A 21,948-nucleotide genomic window follows, 5' to 3' on the forward strand; every position below is an offset into this window, starting at 1 on the left:
AATTTTATAAATAAATAACAGTGTATTTTAAAAGGACAGTTTTCATTTCTCTCTTATTTATATACCTATACTATAGTTTTTCACTTATTTTTTCAAATAGCACTGGAAAAAAAACAGCAATCACTGTTTTCCTATTTTTTACGCAGTAATTATCAGTTGGGTCGTATATATCGGGAACGATAACTATGTGAAGAAACTGGGTAGGCAAAGATGAAAAACACAATGCCCATGCCTTCTAGACGGGGCAGCAGGGAGCAAATGGCTTAACATGTTCTACTGATAAAAGAAGGAACAGTCCTGGATGGCTAGAACATAGGAACCATGGAGAGAGTTAAGGAGACAAGGAGGCATGCTATGGTAGGGAGTCAGTGTTGGAAAAGATTTATGACCCTGAAGCTTTGTGTGTCCATCAATCTTTAGAGCGAGGCAAGGACCTGAAAAAAAACTGCTGAAAGGCTGGGGAGTTCCCAGTATCTCTCAGTAGGAAGAATCTTCTGAAGAACTCTTTTAGGGAGATAACCTCTAATGCCTGAGCTTTAACTTAATGAAGAAACTAACTTTTAAGGGAACTAATAAAAAACTGGGAAATTCCTCATGATGTGAGAGTTCCCTTAGTTCATACCTTCCCTCACCCCAACCCCATCTGGTTTCACAGTGTATTAAATATTCGCAGGCGGTAAAGCAAAGATTGAATAATTCATACAATTTAGTGAAAGCTGGCAATGATGTGCACCTAACATGAAGGTGAAAATAAGATTTCAACAGGTACAAAGTAAAATATGCAAGATGACAAATACATGCAACACAATATACCTTTTTACTAATACAAAACACAACTAATAAAAATTATTTGGTACCATTTCAAAAACTCTTTTAATAAATAGGATCCTAATGCTTTGATCAATAATTGCTATGTTCTTTTAGCATTCTGACCTAATTTGGTTTTTATATTGTATCTAGTTTTTCCTATACAAAGTTAACTTTATTGTTGCCCCTAGACTCTTTTGTAAATAAGATGGAAGTCTCAAAGGTTTTAATTATCTCAGTCAAACAGGAGTTACTAGTTTTTCTAACACTAGTACTTGAATTCTAATATCTTCCCAAATTGGGCTTTGTATTTTTTCATTTGAATTCACTGTTCTAGATGAGGCTCTGGAAATTCTACCTTTTTGAGGCTATGAGCTAGGATTTAGTATCTATCCAAAAAAGATGAAATAATTTAGGAAGCAGTTAGATAATTAAGCTGGTTTAGGTAAAATCTTCCAAAACCTAATAGACATCATTAAAAATAAACTAAGAGGGCTTCCCTGGTGGTGCAGTGGTTGAGAGTCCGCCTGCTGATGCAGGGGACACGGGTTTGTGCCCCGGTCCGGGAAGATCCCACATGCTGCTGAGCGGCTGGGCCCGTGAGCCATGGCCGCTGAGCCTGCGCGTCCGGAGCCTGTGCTCTGCAACGGGAGAGGCCACAACAGTGAGAGGCCCACGTACCGCAAAAAAAAAAAAAAAAAAAATCTGCTGGTATATGTCCTGACAAATACACAATAACTATGGTGAATAAAATTACAACACACACTGTTCTTTGAATAGAGATGTTCAGCGGACTATGTGCAACATATCCAAATCGCCCAATTAAAGTAGTAGGAGAAGCACATGAAGGAAACAATTGCTGCAGTGTTGTATGCTGGAGAGGAAAAGCACAGCTTTTTACACAACTTTTAAAATGTAATGTACACGAGAGCAAAGCCAAATGTCAAAGGAACAACCAAATGTCAACAAGGAGAAGCACATGGTGGGCTGGGACACCACCATTGAGGGCAAGTAACCCTAAAATACAACAAGGTTCCTTTGTGTCCCTGCAGATCCTTCTTTTTTTTTTTTTTGCGGTACGCGGGCCTCTCACTGTTGTGGCCTCTCCTGTTGCAGAGCACAGGCTCCGGTGGGATCGTCCCAGACCAGGGCACGAAACCGCGTCCCCTGCATCGGCAGGTGGACTCTCAACCACTGCGTCACCAGGGAAGCCCAGATCCTTCTTTTTAATCAAGAGTGGAGTCCGATTTTCACCATCTTGGTAAATTCAAGATAGGGATACCTCATGGGGTCCAGATGCCAGTGGATGAGACGAACCCCGTGTCATACCTAGTCCAAGATGTGATGGAGACTGAGTGAATTGCAGCCTCTTCCATGTGTCAGGATTGTGATGGTGTAGCTCTGCCGGGTCTGAGATCTCAGACTCAGAATTTGTTTAATCTAATTCCACAATATGTGTAGGTCCCCTCATGACAATAGCAAAACCTCTAAACCCATCTTAAATTGTATATATTAAACCAAATCTCTTAATGCATCTTACCAAGCTGTGGTCTGCTGTCACCAACTTAGAACAATTCTACCTCTCCATACTCAAACCTCAGGTTTGAAGTGCCTCTTTCCTGAGAGTACAAGTCTGAATTAACCTGTGACTGTCCAACAATCTTCCTTTCACTATAGGCACCAAGGCTCAGTGGAGGGGAGAAACCATTCCTCACCTCTCATTTCTGACAGAGGGTAAAAATGAAACAGAGCATTTTCTAGTTACCTAAAAACTACTCAGAAAAGTTTTTATTCACTCAAAGCTGTAGAAGAAATCATAACTTGCATATTACAACATTCTGAAAAACTGAGTCAAAAATTACATTTAATTTTCACTATAAACAAAGTTTTTTTCCTCCCCAAAGGCAAAACCAACACAAAAATGTGTTTTGGGGACTACTTTACTTCTATGTTGACTGAATACTGATAATGCAATATAATGCTGTTATTAGTCTTTATGTAGTGAATAAAGTTTTTTAAGTAGAGGATAAGGTAGACGTGTCACAGGAAAATGAAACGATCTGTATTTCAAGCTGTTACTTTTATTCTTACTTTGCAGTTACAATATAGATATTTTGTCAAATGTCCTCAGACTCCTCAGTTTGACAAATGGTATTTTACTCCCTGTCCTTCTCTAAGACATTTTTACCTGTTCCATTGTTCTAAAATGTATCATTCATAAAGGAGAACTCTAATAGAAAAATGTGTCACACAAAATAAATAACAAAGCCTCCAATTCCCAACTGGTTTAATCAGTAAGGCTTCATGACAACCTGTCAACATCCTATTATTGATGGTTTTGTTACAAGTCTTATGGAGTGTTTTGTGGTAAATCTGAAGATCGCATGTTCAATTCAACTACCTCTTTCTTTGCCTCTCCTCTGGTCTCCTCCTCTGCCCACAGAAAAACTAAGGCAATTAAGCAAAGTTATAATTCTAATTATCAAGCAGCTATTAAAAGAAATGACATTTATTTCACTCTGAAAATCTGATGTAATAAGCACATGAAGAAGTTCCACATTAAGCAAGCTTTCTCTCCACTGAAAGTAGGTCAGGTAACAAAAAATAAAACAGAATTCAGAAATTAAACTAATGGCTTACAGTCAATCAAAATGCACTTTTTACATTCTAAGTCCGTGAGTCCCTTAGGGCAGGGCACTCACATCATCTATCACTCACTGGAGAATGTCCAAACTAAGGGCCTTTGAGAGGACTAGAAACTTCTCACCAAGTCATCCTTGCTGAGTACTACTTTGTCACACTAGAGAAAAAACCCTGCAATGCCACTTTGCAGAGTTCCCAGAAAAGTTTAGCATTTCTGGAATTCCAAATAAATGTTGTTAATTTAAAGGAATAACTTTCACTGTCAGACAACAATGATAAATGAAACTAATAAAAACATACACTGAGCTTGGAAATTTCCTCATGAAAATAACAATTTCTAGATTAACACCACACACTTCCTTTTTGGTGGTATTCTTGTTTTTTTCTGAGTCCTTAACCTCAAACCTTCTTTCATCTTGTATTTGCCCACATCTGGATAAAGAGGAAATTCACTGTTTAAGAGTTCTCTTTAATCCTTCTGTCTGTCTTTATCTGGTCTGCGACAGCTTGAAAATGAGCCCGTGACAACAGCTATTTTGTAATGGATAACCTGTCTCCCAATGACATTATCTGGAATGACTTGACTTACACAGACTAATTCATCTACATCTCTGCATCACATAGGTCAATTTCTTCTTTTCCTAATGATCAGTAATTCATTCTTATTCAACCAACATTCAGACTTTATACCAAAGTATGCATTCGTTTATTCCACATTAGCTCTTTAGTTTATTGTCGACTTCAGGGAAAGATCGACTTACCTGGTATACACCATCTCCTGGACCTGCCGCTCCCAATAGGCATTTCATAGCCTTTGGGGTTGAATAGTATTTAATCTCTGCTGTGGCCTTAATGATTCCATCACAGTAGACATTGACATTGACAGAGCCAGCAGGAAAATCTTATAAAACACAAAGAGAGAGTTAGGAACTGAGTCTATAAATGCATGTACCACAGTATTATATCTCTTAGAGAATATGAAGTCAGGCTTTAAGAATTCATAACAATTTTACTAGCTTTTAACACTTAATTGTTTTCTTTTTTTATCCTTAGTAGTTAGAAACCACAAAATAGAATATGTAATTTTGCACTTCATTGTTTAAAAAAAACTTAAAGGATTAAAACGTATGTGAAAATTATAATAAAAGCAAAACACTAAATCTTTTCTCCTTATCTTCTAACCTCCATTTTTTTGGAGTAATCTATAATCATATCTACATAATACTTTGAATTTACAACAGTAAAGTCATTCATTAAAAGTTAAGTATTTGTTATTAATCTGAGGAAGAAAGTTCCCATTAATTACAGGAAAGTTTCTTAGAATTGTTTGGAAAAAGAAAGAGTAGAGTTGATTGAAATTACAGAACTTTTATTCAATTGATAACAATGAAAAACCCTTGGGAAGGCAAGGTTTAATGCCCTGTTATTTAAGTACTATTTACCCCATCCATTCATCCTTTTTGTGAATTAGTTGTTCAAGGTGACTGATACACCCCATTGTAAATTTTGCTGTAACACATCAAGAAAGTTAAAGTTACCTGAGACTGTTGTGCGTGCTCTCTATGAAAGAATAACACTAAATAATCACTTCAATGGAAAGGTTGTGTTTTATTGTAACAAAATTAAACAAAATTTAGCTCTTTAAATTCATTCACAGAACACACTTTAAAAACTTTCACTCTTTGTCACAGAGATATTTCCAAATTCTCCTGGAAAATTGTCATGCAAACATCTGGGGTTTGGAATAAGCCATTAAGTGCAAGCCACCTGATGAAACCACCTGATGAAATGTTGAATATTTAAAAGTTCTTAAGGTTTAAGAATTAATTTTACTTTATCTTCTGAAGAGGATAAAGGATCTCTTATAATATTGCTCAGGAAAATTTAAAGCCAACATAACAATCTTATATTTAACTAGATCAAGAAGCTAAAATTTCCTCCTCTCATATTGCTTGACTAGACACTTAACCTGTATTATAAAGAAAATATATGTAGAAAAGTTCTCTCTTCCAAAAGTAAGTATTCATCCAATAGAGAATGTAAGAGAAATCTCAAAAAAACTGAAAGTTGTAAAGTACACCTCATCAGCTACAGCTGTGTGCACATAGTAAAGGGGGTTCTGGAGTTACTGGAGTGAAATAAAGTCAATTTCAGTAGATTTCATAAAGATGATTTTGAAAGAAAATATTGACTTTGTTTATCAGAAAAGAGATTAGGAGTTTTATGATGGGATGTTAACCTTCTGAAAGAAAGGTGATAAATCATGAAAGATATATGGTGAGAATATTTGCTTGGGACTTCTTTGATATAGGATACTTAAAATATTCTAATTTCTTTAAAAGTTAACATGAGAATAAACTTATTTATTCCTGATATCCTGGTCAGCATAATTGTACTTTAACATAATTTTGTTTTTCTTTGAATTGTTACCAAGCTCAAAAGAGACACACATTTAAAAAGTATATTAGTATGGGCTTCCCTGGTGGCGCAGTGGTTGGGAGTCTGGCTGCCGATGCAGGAGACACGGGTTCGTGCCCCGGTCTGGGAGGATCCCACGTGCCGCGGAGCGGCTGGGCCCGTGAGCCTTGGCCACTGGGCCTGCGCGTCCAGAGCCTGTGCTCTACAGCGCGAGGGGCCACAACAGTGAGAGGCCCGCATACCGCAAAAAAAAAAAACAAAAAAAAACAAAAGTATATTAGTATGGCAAAATGTTGGGTTGAGTAAAAAAGATTTTGAGTTCTGAGAACTATAAGAAGAAGACCTCAGAGTATTTGATATACCTCAATGCTGAAAGTCTATTAACACACACACATACACACTTATTTATAATGGTTAAGAGGAGGTCTCCAAAGAAGTAAAGAATTCTAGTTGGTCTTAGAGGGGTACCCTTCTCTAACAGAAAATGCTAGTTGCCTACCCCGATGTCTTCCTTTTAGAAACAGAATTCTGATTTTATTTCTTGCTAGGCACGTTGCTGATCAACTAAAAAGACCAGATTTTCTATTCTTCCTTTCAGCTATATATGACCTTGGGATTAAGTTCTGACTAATGAAATATCAGCAGATATGTCTTACAGAGACCTTTTTAGTTTAATGAGGCCCTCTCCATTTCTTTATCCCAGTGGTGTGCTGATAAATGGACTCTCAGAAAGAAAAAAAAAAAGCACTGATGCTTTTTTTTCTACACATAGTTTTGCCAACTTCTGTGGTATAAATATTCCCACCATGGCCAATTTCAAGCTACCAAGGTGTTACGGACAGAATTTTGTTTCCCCCAAATTCATATGCTGAAGCCTTAACCCCCAATGTGACTGTATCTGGAGATAAGGCCTTTAAGGAGGTAATTAAGGTTAAATTGAGGTCATAATGATGGGGCCCTTATCTAATAAGGATTTATGAGAAGAGACACCAGAAGTGCATGTGCACAGAGAAAAGGCCATGTGAGGACAGAGGAAGAAGGTGGCCACCATCCAGTCTGTGGTATTTTATTATGGCAGCCCAAGAATACTAGTGCACAAGGGAATATCACTGAATGTGAAGTAGGGAAGAGATGTGTAGAATGGCATTTTGCAACCTGAAATGCAATGGTTCCAGCACACCTTGCTTCATCACATTGCTTGGAATATAGGGTGTGATAGCAAGAGGCTTAGAGGTCATCTTGTTCCATGATGATTATGACCACACCCTAGGGACTATGGAATGATGACTAGAAATAAGCCTGCATCTGGGACAGTACTGTGAAGTTGCCATACCAGCCCTCAACACCAGCTAGACTCAGTACAGGAAGCTCTGGGTATAGCACAAGAGAACATTTGCAGAGAGCAAACCACATTTTAAGTAATGTGACTGACTGAGCCACGAGCCAGGTGATCAGAAATGAAGTCACATGAGCAGTTTTCCTAGACTGGAAAGAGACTGACAGATGGAGGCCATCTCCTGAACCTGAGGCATCAACATTCTTCCAAAGAACCCTGAGAGTGGGGAAGGGTCCCTGGTATGTTTCCACTTTAGGGTTAGATCCTCCATTTTAATTTGGTATTCAAAGAAGTAGCACAAAAAATTTTTAAAGGCTTAAATCTTTATAGACTATTATTAGATGGTCTGAGGTACTGACTGAGATCATTTCCTGTCCTGGAAGTCACCACTGGGTACAGGGACTATACATGAGATGACATAGAATTAGGAATGCTCCTAAGCATGACTGCCCAAGAATGAAAGGGGACAAATTTTATATAAAGAGATGTAAATAGAAGACTAGGAGGAGAGAGGGGGCAATACGAGGAGTATAGTATTTATAGAGAAAGATGGTCCCCTCAATTCTTTTCCCCAAAAGGAAGAGAAGGAAGTTTTTAAATGGTTTATCACCCCCCATTCAGAAGCTGAATGTGAGTTATTCCAGAAAAGCCACTCATGTTTAAGGGATTTGCTAGAGGGACAGAGTGACACTTTGTTCCTCAGTTGGATGTTCAGTGTTGTCTTATACATTGTCTCCCTCATCTCCAAACATCCTATAAAGGAGGACTTAAAATGTAAGTTGAGAAGCTATTTTATCAATAAGAAAACTGAGGCACAGAAAGATCAAGAGACTTGTCTAAAGTTACCCAGTAAATGGTTCAATACAGAATAAAAACAGCCCTCTTGGCCACCAGTTAAGTGTTTCCTTAACTACACTGTGGATTCTGCACAGATCACTAGCCTCGAAGAGCACACTGGGCACTCCCTCTTCCTCCATAATTGGTGTAGAGCAAAAGGAACTCTATTGTACGGTCAGTCCTGCCCAATCAAACTTCCTGAGATATGTTCATTGGATATGTTCCAATGAAGCAACTAAAATATGGATACTGCAACTGAATTTTAAATTTCATTGAATTATAACGAAGTTTAAATAACCAGATGTGGCCAATGGCTAACATATTGGGCAGTGCGGTTCCAAAGAGTAGTTTCTCCAGCTGTGGTTTGTGACCCATTAATTCGTCACGACATCAACTTAGTAGGTTCTAACACTGAAAAAATGAAAAGAAATAAAATATCTTTCCCTCTACTTATATTACCCAAATGTTCCTGCATGTTGTCTACTTCTTCATTATAGCCCTTAACATATTAATCATAGTTATATAAAATTCCCTGTCAAATAATTCCAACATCTGTGTCACATCTGTCTGGTGTGATGTGTGTTTTATCTCTCTAGACTATGTTTTTTCCTGGCTCCTTGGCATGCTTTGTAACTTTTTTGTTGAAAACCAGACATGCTGTATCAGATGTAAGAAATGAAACAGGTAAGTGTGTATTGAGAGTAATCTGTGTAGAAGTTAGGCTGTATTTACTGTTTGCTGTAGCTGTGGGTACCAGAGTCTTCAAATTCCTCTACTGTCCTTGTCCTTGTCTTCCCTCCTGACTTTGTGCTTCCCTAAGTACTCCTCCTTAGAAAGATTCTGCATCTTGCATACTTTCAACTGTAAGCCACTGCCATTACACTGGAACCCTGCTGTGGTGATGGTCAGGTTGGGGGAAGGGGAAGCAGTCTAATCTTATGATTAAATCAGTCTTTTAGTGGGCCTGTGTCTTTCAGCTGTGACCTTCACAAGTGTTTCTGCTGTGGCATAGCTTTCCCTTCCCCACCTTAAGTGAGACGTGAGGGCTAGAGGGGGTTACAACAGGATGGATGCCCTTCCTCAGCTGGGATGAGGCTCTGGTAAAGTGGTCTCCCCTGAAAAGTAGACCTCTGTTATGGAGAACATACTGGGAGTATTTCACCATTAGTCTTCTTCTGATCTAGCAGAGCCCTTCAGGGGATCTTTCTCAGATCTTCACTGTGTGAACCTGATGGGGTTTCTGGTGGTAAATTCCACAAAATTATAGGTGCCTCGTAAGACTACAGCCCCCGGGAGTTTCTTACTTTCAAGCTAGTCCACACTCAGCTTCCAGCAATTCATCAGAATTACCATTGAAGTGCTCCTACCAGTTTACGGCTCCAGTGACTTCTGGTCCAGGTAAGCAGATCTTAGATGTCAGTCTTGATTTACCTTTCTCTCCAGATTTTGGGATGGTTGTTTACCCTACAACCTTAGTTCTCCAATGACTTCAAGAAAAGCCACTGATTTTCAGTTTGTTCGGCTTTTTCTTGTTGTAAGAATGGGAGTGGCAACTTCCAAGCTCTTTACATGTCAGGGCTGAAACCATCAGTCTAAGTATTGCTTTTAAAACACTTTTGTTTTCATTACGTTTTCATACGTATGTACTGGGTCATAATGTAAAATGTAGTTCTGGCTAGGGTTCAAAAAACTTCAAGAAACTGTGCCTTGAGGCAGAGAAAGTAAGACCGTTCCTGCTGAGGCATGTCCCATACGTATTCCCATAATTATTCATGGAACTATCCTGTATATTGCTACGTAGCAGCCAACGTTTTGTAAGATAATCTATCATTAACTTAGAGAATACACCAGTTGAAAAAAAGAGTTGGAAAGGTTTAATTAGCATAACTGGTAAATAATGGTTGGTTGGTTGGTTTATTTTTACTACAAATTTGCTGTTCAACCACATGGATAATATTATGGCCTGGTATATATTGGAAAATTTGGAGTTACAGTTTCCTCCTCTTCTGAAAAATATGTGAACTTTGACATTTTATTCTTTGCGCTGCTCTTAGCTACTAGGTAAACTGAACATAAAATCTTAATGTGAACAATTTTATTTGACATTTTGATTTGCTACTTGGGAAGTATTATCTAAGTACTTCTTAATTTGTAATATTGATTTTTCTGTAGTGATTTAGTCTAACTAGATTTAGTTTAACTTCTAAACTAATTAGTTAGAAATTACTGCTCATTAAATCATTTAAAAATGTGGCATAAGGAAGTAAGGGGCTTTGGAAGAAAAGGCAAAGAAACAGAAAGAATTATTTCTCATCTCACTTCTGCATATCCTTGTCCATGACAGGAATCAGTGTCTAAGATGTTTATAAATGGTTGGTGTAAAGTCTTTCCTTTCTATAATCCAGTTCTGACCTACGCTGTGCAAGGAAATCCATAGAGGGGACACATGCTTTACCCAACACAACAGAAAAGACTTGTAAATGCCCTGTAAATGGGTTTCGTTATAGCTACAGTCTAAAAAGAAAACAAAAGAGCTCAGGATGCATTTGATATACTCTTTAATTTTAAATATTTTTTACTACACTTCCAAATTTATAATAAGATTGAATATCTTTGTACTTTAAAATATTTTATGAAATTCACTTATAAAGTTAGGTAATTTTATTCTCTAATTATAACAGGACATCATAAATTCAAAAACCAAGTAGTCCTACATTTATATCAAAACATTCAGAAATTAATATATTAAATTTTGATTTTAGTACAGTTATCACAGCAAGTGTGTCTATTCCATCTGGAACTTTAAATCCAATGCAATTTATCATGCTGAAGCAAAGTTGGATAATAAAATGGTTAGGTTCATAATTTAAATAAGGAAAAGAGGGAAGATTGTATATAGAAATGGTACCATGATGATAAAATAGTGAAAAAGAACTATGCTTTCCAAAGCAAAAATAAACTCAAAAAATATACTTTTTTTGCATGGCAAAAAAAGTAAAGAAGAAAAAAGAAAATCATGAATGAAAATCCAAAAGTCTGCTAATCCTGTTACAATAAAGCAAATAATTTTAGTTCCATATTTAATAGCTGACACATTAAAGTGCTCTCTGCTGACATAAAGTATGTGATGTTACTGGCTGTCATTTTACCACATGGTACACAAACTAAGTTCTCATAATTTACACATTCGTGCTTTTGCGAATCCAGTTTAATAATAACAGCCTTGGGTATGTGAAAGCTAAACACAGGAAACACCTGCAGAACAATATTAGTTTCTGTAGGGAACTGAAACCACTTACCATACATTTATTGAAAGAAACTCAGAATGATGTTTTATATTTATTAAAGCATAAAAAAAATTTCTTACCTAAAGCTTTCATACACCAGACTGTCTTATTCCAGAGGGCTGGCCGTGTTCTAATGCATTTACTATTTGACATAAATTCAACCTCCACAGAATCACCAATTACTTCATCTCGCAAAATAATAAATATTTCACCAGGATTCTATAAGATGAAAAATATAACCCAATTAGGCATTTTTAAAAGTTTTCATTAACCAAAGAACCCAGTGCATTTATTAATGATAAAGGTCGCACATGATAATTATATATCTCCATTGTGTCCGTAGTTTCAGCCATATTCAGAAATGAAATATATAAAGGTGATTCTCACAGCATTTTCAGTGTCTCAACTTGATGTCTATTGAATATTCAATTTTTTTTCCCCCAACACCAGATTTTGCAACTGGAAAGACAGTGAGGACAGAGCTCCCTTTTCCTCTCACCTCATCCCTGTGTGTGAGGTTCTATCTGAGCGTGATGAGCATCAGTTCACAGACCTCCAAGGAATGTAATTCAGTTGCTAACCAAATCCTTTTTTTTCCCCAAATCCCTTTCCTTTACCTTTCCAGAACTTGGTGTATTTATCTATATATGAGAGGACTGAACAGGTTTAGCTTTAAGACCTCTTATAATTTAATTATGGTGAATTGTTTTAAATGTCTAATACAGTTGACGCTTGAACAACATAGGAGCACCGACCCTATGCACAGTGGAAAATCCATGTATAATTGATATTAGACCCTCCGCAATTCAACCAACTACAGATCATTTTGTACTGGGGTATTTACTATTGAGAAAACTCCATGTTTAAGTGGACCTATGAAGTCCAAAACCCCTGTTCAAAACAAATACTGTATGCTAACACATATATATGGAATCTAAAAAAAAAAAAAAAAATGGTTCTAAAGAACCTAGGGGCAGGGCAGGAATAAAGATGCAGACGTAGAGAATGGACTTGAGGACACGGGGAGGGGGAAGGGTAAGCTGGGATGACGTAAGAGAGTAGCATGGACATATATACACTACCAAATGTAAAACAGATAGCTAGTGGGAAGCAGCCACATAGCACAGGGAGATCAGCTCGGTGCTTTGTGACCACCTAGAGGGGTGGGATAGGGAGGGTGGGAGGGAGATGCAAGAGGGAGGAGATATGGGGATCTATGTATATGTATAGCTGATTCACTCTGTTATAAAGCAGAAACTAACACACCATTGTAAAGCAATTATACTCCAATAAAGATGTTAAAAAAAAAAAATCCATGTTTAAGTGGACCGATGCAGTTCAAAACCCCTGTTGTTCAAAGGTCAAGTGTAGTTTTAATCTTACCTAATAGAGGTTCTCTGGTTACTCTCTACGATGAGTATCAGTGAAGGCTACTGAGTTGACAACGGTTATAAATCTAAAAATTTCAAGATTTTATTAAGGTGGAAAAGCTAAATCTATATATGTAATATATAAAGGGTTACTGAAAACCTTTTGAGAACAATCCAGAAAGAAAATTAAGGATAAGAAGATTAGAATTAATATAGAAAAAAAGAAGGAATAAACACTTATTGAGCATCTATTTTATACTAGGAATTATGCTTTTTATATAAAGCCATTTCCTTTAATCGTAAGCAAAACAAACACACACATACCCCAAAACCAAAATGGAAGGCTATCATTTTTCTCTTTTACAAATAGGGTAACTAATACAGAGAGTTACATTCTGAAGATCAACCAGAACTATCTAAATTTAAAATCTGTACTACTCCTTACATCTTGCTGTTTAACCCTTCAAAATAACTAAAATGAAATATATTTTTATGATTATCTCAGATATCACCTTTCAAAGACTTTCTTCAAAGTCAAACTAAATTTCAGTCCTTCACAAAATAAACAGAAACCTCATTTACATGCTCTTATAAAATTGTGTTTACCCAAAAGTCATTAATTTCCAAGTTCTCTTATTAAATATTATCTCCCTAAGCATAAATCCCACCAATAAAACTTACATTTTTAAAGCTCTGAAAAAAAGAGTTTCTACAAATATGTTGATGTTAAAAAAATCATTTCAGGGCTTCCCTGGTGGCGCAGTGGTTGAGAGTCCGCCTGCCAATGCAGGGGACATGGGTTCGTGCCCTGGTCCGGGAAGATCCCACATGCCGCAGAGTGGCTAGGCCCGTGAGCCATGGCCGCTGAGCCTGCGCGTCTGGAGCCTGTGCTCCGCAACGGGAGAGGCCACAGCAGTGAGAGGCCCGCGTAACGCAAAAAAAAAAAAAAAAAAAAATCATTTCAGCTGATCCACATCCACTTCAGGCATGTCTCCATCGGAGTCTACCACTCTCCAATATTTGTCCACAGATTATTTTGAACTAAATTTCTCCACACCGAGTAAATTGCTCATCAAGAAAAGATCCCATAATTCCACCTATTGCTCTGGCCTCACACACTCTGCATGTCGGAAACACTTCTCTGTTTCTTTGCTTGTGCCCCCCACACACTGCTTCCTCCTCTTCACAGGACCTCACTGCCAGCGCAGTTCTTCAGCTCCTCTAACGCTCACATCTCACTCCTTACTCTGAAGCTTTAATGACTTCCCACTTCACTTTGGCTCAGATCCCCAAGATCCTCGGCTTCAAACTTCTTCAGAGTTCTCTTCCCTAGTACCTCTCTTCTTGTATAACTTTGACCTCTCGCTTTCCAAACTTAGTGGGCCTTAGCATCCTCTCCCAGTGTTTATTCACCTAGAGAACTCATTCTCATTCACGAGGGCTCACACAGGCTGCTTCTTATGCAACAGATTCTCTACCTAATAGAGGGTAGGACTCCACCTTTCAACCATTTCCAGAGAAGAGTTCTCAACAAAAGACAAGCATACAGACCACCCCCAAGAAGGCACTGACACCTCATTTGTACCTGGGACCAGCTTCATGGGCATGTAACCTCTGCAGCTTCACAGGCCCTGCACTTGGAGAGCGCTGCACTTGTCTTAATGTTCTGCTGTTGCAGCTTGAAATGCTTAATAATTTGAACAGAGGTCCCTACCTTTTCATTTTGCACTGGGACCTGCTAATTAGGTAGCTGTTCCTGTTTGTACATACGTTGGCATGCCCTTGAGTTCCTCCTCTCCCTCCATGTCCCCATATGTATCCTCTCCATCGAGGTCCAACTCAGCTTTGGCGCACAACTTCCGAAGGAATCATGAAACATTTCGCACCTGTACTCCTCATTTGACCCTTTCTAAGCCACGCCCTCTGGTCTTAATACGCTTTTCATGCCTGTGTCTAGGCTTCCCAGATAGATTTTAAACATCCTGAAGCTATTTTTATTTTTTCATATCGTTGCGGCATCTTGTAAGAATTAGGTACATAAGAGATAATCTGTATATATTTTTCAATTCAGATAGAATACCTCTATAAAAATATAACATTTTGGGGGCTTCCCTGGTGGCACAGTGGTTGAGAGTCCTCCTGCCGATGCAGGGGACATGGGTTCATGCCCCGGTCCGGGAAGATCCCACATACCGCAGAGTGGCTAGGCCCGTGAGCCATGGCCGCTGAGCCTGCGCGTCTGGAGCCTGTGCTCCGCAATGGGAGAGGCCACGGCAGTGAGAGGCCCGCGTACCGCAAAAAAAAAGACTTTTTTTACATTGAGCAAGCTCTACTCCTTATCCGCCTCAGGACTCACGGCTTCATCTGCTTCCTGCATCTCCATGAACGAAGGGGGGCTTTGGAGGAGGGAAGGCCTGCACTCGTCCAGCCCTGTCCTTAATTATTATGGGCATCTTAATTAAAGATATAATTATTTGGGCACATTGAATTCAATGGAGGAAATATGAGGACACTCAAATGGTCATCAATTTAGTGTTACCGGTTATGAAGCTGTTACTTTGCTCTCAATCTTTCTGACTTCTCTGTTTATCCCTTATTTGGCTCTGACCATTCAGAAAGAGAAAGAGTTATAATAATTATCACTTCCAGACTCTACAGATTCGCTGCAATGGTCACAACCCTTGAGACTTCACCAAAAGGGCTGGAACTTTGTCTACAATACAACACAGGTAGTGGAGTTTCTAGACTGTCAGGATGGGTGTCTTTAGGCTTTAATGAATCATTAAGTACCGGTAACAAAGGATTTTGATCTTAGTGGATCATATCCGCTTACTACTGTGACTTGCACACAGACAAATGGCTCTTTTCATATTCATAATTAATAGGCACTAGCTCTACAAGCACAGGTGCATGGGCCTCATTAAGCCAGCGCTGTGCAAGTCCCTGCAGCTGACCCTGATCTGACCCGTGACAGCAGAGCAAGGATTAGGTTATGGCAATGGTTCCAAATTTGGCTGTTAATTCTCACCTTCAGAATCACCTGGGAAGCTTTTAAAACTCCCAGTCTCCAGGCCATAACTCAGACCATTTACATCGGAATCTCTGGGGGTAGGATTCAGACATTATTACTTTTCTTTTTCTTTTTTGTGGTACGTGGGCCTCTCACTGTTGTGGCCTCTCCCGTTGCAGAGCACAGGCTCCGGACGCGCAGGCTCAGCGGCCACGGCTCACGGGCCCAGCCGCTCTGCGGCATGTGGGATCTTCCCAGACTGCGGCACGAACCTGGGTCCCCTGCATCGGCAGGGGGACTCTCAACCACTGCGCCACCAGGGAAGCCCAGACATTATTATTTTTTAAAACCTCCCCTAGTAATCTCTATATGCTGCTTAGTTTGAGAACCACGTGGTTACAGGGAAAAAATATCTTTTGTCATCGTAAAATCTTATCTCGAAAGGGGTAATACTTCACAACACAGACATTTTAGGCATTGATACACATAATAATCTTTTGCTGCTTTAACTGTATTTTTCAATTAAATCACAGGACTTGACTTTAAGTTAAGGTTGGCTACCAAGGACTAGTGTGTAACTTGGTGTCAGAAATAAGTGGGCGGTGCTGTTAGCTTCTGTGTATTGTTTTAAACTGGATTCAGTGCCAAGGAGTGAAGAGGTAGGAGCTAATCTCTGAAGTTTTTGTAGTTTGCCTGTGGGCCCTTCTACAAGTCACACCCCTTTATATATTCTCAGAGTTTCGCTAGAGTCACTGGTTATATAATCTGTGGTCTACACAGATTTAGGTTTGGAGTCTCATATTATGGTTGCAGCCACAAAGCTAAACACCAGTGAAGGTCAAATAAAATGAAGGTCTTTATTAGGGAATACGCCACGTTCTAGGATTCAGATAGAAAAATGACAATGAAATTAATATAGATCCAAACGCTGATAAGCCCCCTTAAAAGGCCTTTTCTGGTTATGCTAGAACTTTAAGAACTAAATTTCCTCAAGAAATCAACAAGTGACCAGACTACTTTTAAAAGCATATTTCAGTCTTATCGGAACAGTAGCAGTGGGAGAATAACATAAATATAAAGAAATATCAGTTAATTATACCAAAGGAAGTAAAGAGGTTTGGGGTGGAGAAAAGCTGCGACTGCAGCAGATTCTATCAAAAGGAAGGGAGAATGACATTGAAGTCCTGCCTACACAGGTAAAACAAGATAGAAAAAATAAGCTCACTCTTGACTACCCTTTAGGATGGTGCTACTGAAGAAGCAATAGAGAGGCCATTCCTGACCCCTGACTGGGGCTCAGAGAAATCACAGGAGAGACAAGAGGCATCTGGGAGCAAACCGCAGTACTTCCGAGAGGGCCATTGAGGAAAACATTCATAGGCTCTCTCTTAAAGATTCAGGCCAAATCTATTAAAAAAAATCCAGTGACTGAATCACTTTTTAGAGATGATGCAGCTCTAACAAGTGATCATAGAACAACTGGCAGGACTGCAGACAAGCCTCTGAAGAAGAGCACTGCCTCCTTGATGCCATTACTAGGTGATTTGAAAGTGACCTATTATTAAGAGGCATGAATGTACTTCCTATCATCTGGGGCAGGCTTTATCCTTGGCAGTACTGACATGTTTGAACCAGAGAAGTCACTGCTGTGGGGACTGCCCTGTGCACTGTAGATGTTTAGCAGCATCCCTGGCTTCTACCCACCAGATGCCGGTAGCAACCCCCCAGTTATGACAACAAATCTGACTGCAGACTTTGCCAAATATCCCTTTGGGAGAGACAGTCAAATCAGTCCCAGATAAGAACCACTGCTCTGAGGGAATCTGCCTGAGAAATTAATAAAATTAGGACTTTGGAGTAAATACACAGCAAAGGGAAAAGAAGCTAGCAGATAATAGACCAGGTCCGGTTCTGGTTTAGATGTTATTCCAATGGAAGAACGCCTCCCAGGTGGATTATTCATCAAGGACAAAAACTGGATAAGATTCATCTGAACAATGGATGTGCTTATTATTAGCAGGCTCAGAATTCACTGATTTCATACCTCTCGTGATCAATTACCCTATACAAGACAAAATCAGGAAGAATATGCTAGAAAAGCAAATATCCTGGCCCACACCAACCAAAAAAAAAAAAGCTTAACACATACTAAAGTAGAACAAATATTGCTAATCCTAGAAAAGAGGCAAAATTAAGCAGCAGAATTAAACTGTTAAAACTCATTTAGGTATTTCTTAAAAAGACAGGGAATAACTTACATAAACAGAACACTGCAGGCACATCTTCACTAGTGCATGAAAAAAAAACTGTTGAAGAAAAAAACCTTTTTTCTGCTATTTTTGAAGGGGCACAAAATTTCAAGGTCCAGGAAATCCGAAATCCATGGAAAGGAACAATGCTGGGAAAGATGACTCAGCAGAGGGATCAATACTGCCAGGCTCCTGGGGTCAAAAGCAACAGCAGCCTTACCTGCTGCCTCAGTTAAACTATCTACTTATGCTGCTTCTCCAGAGCAGAGGAGGGAACAGGGAGAGCACCTCTCCAGGAGCAGGTCCGCAGACCCAAGCAGTTCTGCAGCAAGAGGCAACAGGTGAGACGAAAACTAATTCTCTGGTCATCAGAGAGAATGAAGATGATGCCATTAGATTGAACCAGTCAACTCAGCACCAGCATGCTGGAAACATAAAACCATAAGGGGAAATCCATAGATTTTGAAGATACTGGGTGGGAAAGAGGCACATCTCAAATATGACCTGGTGACTGGCAAGGAGAGTCTTGTAAATTTCTAGATTTTTATACCACGGCAGGGAAGTCTCAAAATATCACTTCCAGAGAAAGGAGGTCGTATCCTTAAGCGGACTCTACTTACCCAGTAATTTAAAGACTTCTCAGAAATGTTCAAAGGTTGTGCTTTCAGACAATTGGCATAGACTGAACGTTACCCTGGCAAATCTGAAACATGATTTTCACTCATTTGGATACAAATAATCTTTCCTGTGATGCTTGGAAATTGGGACTTAGATTCAGACTATACTAAGATCTAGGTTCTGAGAACACAAGGTTTTGACTGGGATGACTATTTTTGGTCCAGGGATTTGTTTATTTCAATTTTTTAATGTGTAGGTCTGCTGCTAAAATAATCTTATATGACCTTTCAACTCTTAGGACTGTTTAAAAAGTGGGGTACCAGGCTTCCCTGGTGGCGCATTGGTTGAGAGTCCGCCTGCTGATGCAGGGGATGCGGGTTCATGCCCGGCATGAGGATTCCACATGCCGCGGAGCGGCTGGGCCCGTGAGCCATGACCACTGAGCCTGCGCGTCCGGAGCCTGTGCTCCGCAACGGGAGAGGCCACAACAGTGAGAGGCCCACGTACCACACACACAAAAAAAAGTGAGGTACCCAAGAGAGATTTGGAATTGAAATAATTTAACTGCAGAGGGTCTGAAAGAATTGTATCCATGTCAGTAAAAGCCCACAGTTCTGTTACTGAAAGAACCTTCATCCTGCTCAGCCATCTGAGTGAGCTATCTCTGCTTGGAGGGCAGTGGGGTTTAAGTTTTGGATTTCGATTTCTCTGCAATTTAATAATGGAAAGGTTTTATACTGTTCAAATTTTACTCTTGCAGATATTTTTGAAAGCAGCTATTTAGACTCATTGCATAATTCCTGGTGAGCAATTTTTAGTTCCAGAGGGTTTTTTTTTTTTCTTTTTTTGCTTTGACTTTCCCTACTTGAGAACAGTTCTAATTTCCATTTTATAGTCTCTTCTATTTATTTCCATCTCTTCCATTATTTCTGACTCAATAGGAGCCACTGGTTCTGCTTGTTTGGCCTGATCTCCCTTCCTCAAGTAGGTTGCAATTGTTCTTTGCCTGATCCTCTATCTCAGTTGCCTCAAACCTGTACAGTTTCATTTCCTGGGGTCTTTAAGGGAGTGTCAAAGAAGTTTTTGTTCCTCTGGAACTGATAACATAATAAAACGGTGATTCTCCTGTTTGGGGATGGGGTCTGGAGGTGAGGGAATTAAGCTTTCCCAAACTGCACAGAACGTTCTGCTTCTCCCAGGGCTGCTGGTATCATCAGGATCAGGGGATTCTCTTCCAAAATATGCCTCCCAGTAAGCAGACAAGTGCAGCTCCTGTCACATTCACCTACTGGCGTCCACCTGAAGGACCCTCTCATGCAGCTCTCAAGGTCGTCCTGTATCTTTTGCTCTTCCTGGTCAAGCACACCATAGACACTGAGGACCAGCATCTTTTTATTGTCTGGAGATCACGAAGCCCAAGTTTTGGTCAAGCTCTAGCAGTAGGCTTATTTTAGTGGCTCAGTCCAATGAAGACTTAGAAGGAAGAAATGTTGGCAACATGTGTTCATACAGTCACCTCCTGAGAAATCCACTCCCTCTAACATTATACTTTTATTCCCCAAAGGACCAGCTCTTCTAGCTCTCTGATAATTCCACTTCATAATGTAGGCCTTTGATATATGTTTTATAATTTAAAAATCAGTGGCCATAAAAAATAAGTATTTTCAAATTCTATTCAAGAATGTAATTCCTTTTATGAAAATAAAATCCTTGATCTGGTTAATATGAATCCAACTTTCTTTTAAATAGCTTGATATATATAGCAATTGTAAATCTGTAACACATCAAGTAACATTTAATAAAATGATGCTTTCATATATGTTTCAATACTTTATTATTCAACAAATATGTATCAAATGCCCACTACCAGATATTGTTCTGGGTTCTGAGGACATTGCCATGAACAGAGTAGACAAAAATGCCTCTATGTTGTAGCTTCTAGTGTTAGTTACATTCTAGTGAAATGCAGTATCCATTAAAATAATGCAGTCACTTAAATAACAAGGTGTCTTTACTGACCTCACATGGAATCTCAGCGGGAAGCACCACTGCCTGTGATATGGTGCTTCTTGAAGCTTCTGATAATTCTTCAATTTCCTTTCTCTCACTTATTTGCCCAGAATGTTCCACTCTTAGGTCTGTTGGAATAATGACCTCAAGGTAGTCCTCAGAACCTAGAGGAAAGTTTATGAATGTAGATTACAATATAGCTAAGGCCATATTATTTCCTCCATTGCTATAAAAACTAATTGTTAAACAATTGATTTATTTATAATTGCTAAACAATTAATATGTGGGACAACCAAACTGAGTTTAAGACAGCTAAAGTAAATGAACCAATGTTAATAATTAAAATAATGCTTCATAAGTTAACTAGTATTATAACCGTAAGCTACTAAACTAAATCAAATACATAATATTTTCATCCACTAGTTAAGTATTTTCCCCAAAAAAATCCAATCACCATTTAATATTGTCTCTTAATATTAAAACAATAAATCTGAAAAACATGAAGCTATTTCTTTTCAATGCCTATAATTAAGAAAATTTATTCATTTTAAATCAGAACAATTATTTACCCTTCACATATATTTCTAATTTTAAAAACAAAAAGCATAACTAGGAGACAATCACTAAATAAACTAGTATTTCTATGAAACACTAGTTTAATAGTGAAATATTAGTGTTCATCAAAATGTTAATGTGTTCTGTGAAAAAAGTGTCCTGAATTAAATAAGTTGGGTTTCTTTATGGCAGTATTACTAAGAACACTAAAATATGCTAATGTGAATTTTGAATCTCAAAGAAGGGAAAAAAGTATTTGATTTTTAAAACATTTAACAGTTATTAACTTAGCATCGTCTCAATCATTAAGACACTTTTCCCTATTGAAGAAGAGTTGTGTTAAGAGAGATGGATAATACTTTTATTACTCAATGTTTCAAAGCCCAGAGCATTTTATTAGGGCACAGAACCAATATGACTGGAACCAAGGCTCTCACCACTAGAGACTCTCACAACTGTCATCTTAGGCCAACCTCAAATGTATCTCTCAAATCCTCAAAGAAGGGAATTGGAGAAAAGGAAAACAGCTCCTGACAGCTAGATACTGGCCTGATACCGTGTGAAGGCCTTGGTGTTGCTAGAAGGTGGCCTCCTGTTCTCCTACGGAACATCAACAATTTTGCAGAACATCCCCATCAGACAAGGCCATCTGTCACCATGATGGCTCAAGTCAGAGATCAGACCACTTTGTAATCATGTCTGAATCCAGGCAAAAACATGAACACTGTCCAAACCACAAAATAACCAAACATCCTGAATCCTGGCTCCTGTGAGTGATGTTGCTTCTTTACCAATTCCAGTCTCAGCC

The 21,948-nt window shown here is 38.8% G+C and overlaps 1 protein-coding gene across 6 annotated transcripts in view; it reads right to left on the minus strand.

Annotated features, from left to right (window-relative positions):
• The window catches only part of BANK1 (B cell scaffold protein with ankyrin repeats 1), a 444,955-nt gene that overhangs the window by 216,967 nt on the left and 206,040 nt on the right, over positions 1 to 21,948 (minus strand). For all 6 annotated transcript variants that reach the window (XM_033857365.2, XM_019926480.3, XM_019926477.3 and 3 more), the window contains 3 exons: positions 20,595 to 20,749; positions 11,409 to 11,547; positions 4,212 to 4,351 (listed from right to left, as the gene is read on the minus strand). In XM_033857365.2, the coding sequence (XP_033713256.1) occupies positions 4,212 to 4,351; positions 11,409 to 11,547; positions 20,595 to 20,749 (434 nt within the window). The remainder of the gene's footprint in view (positions 1 to 4,211; positions 4,352 to 11,408; positions 11,548 to 20,594; positions 20,750 to 21,948) is intronic.

The sequence above is a fragment of the Tursiops truncatus genome, chromosome 5, assembly GCF_011762595.2.
Source record: "Tursiops truncatus isolate mTurTru1 chromosome 5, mTurTru1.mat.Y, whole genome shotgun sequence".
NCBI classification, from domain to species: Eukaryota; Metazoa; Chordata; class Mammalia; order Artiodactyla; family Delphinidae; genus Tursiops; species Tursiops truncatus.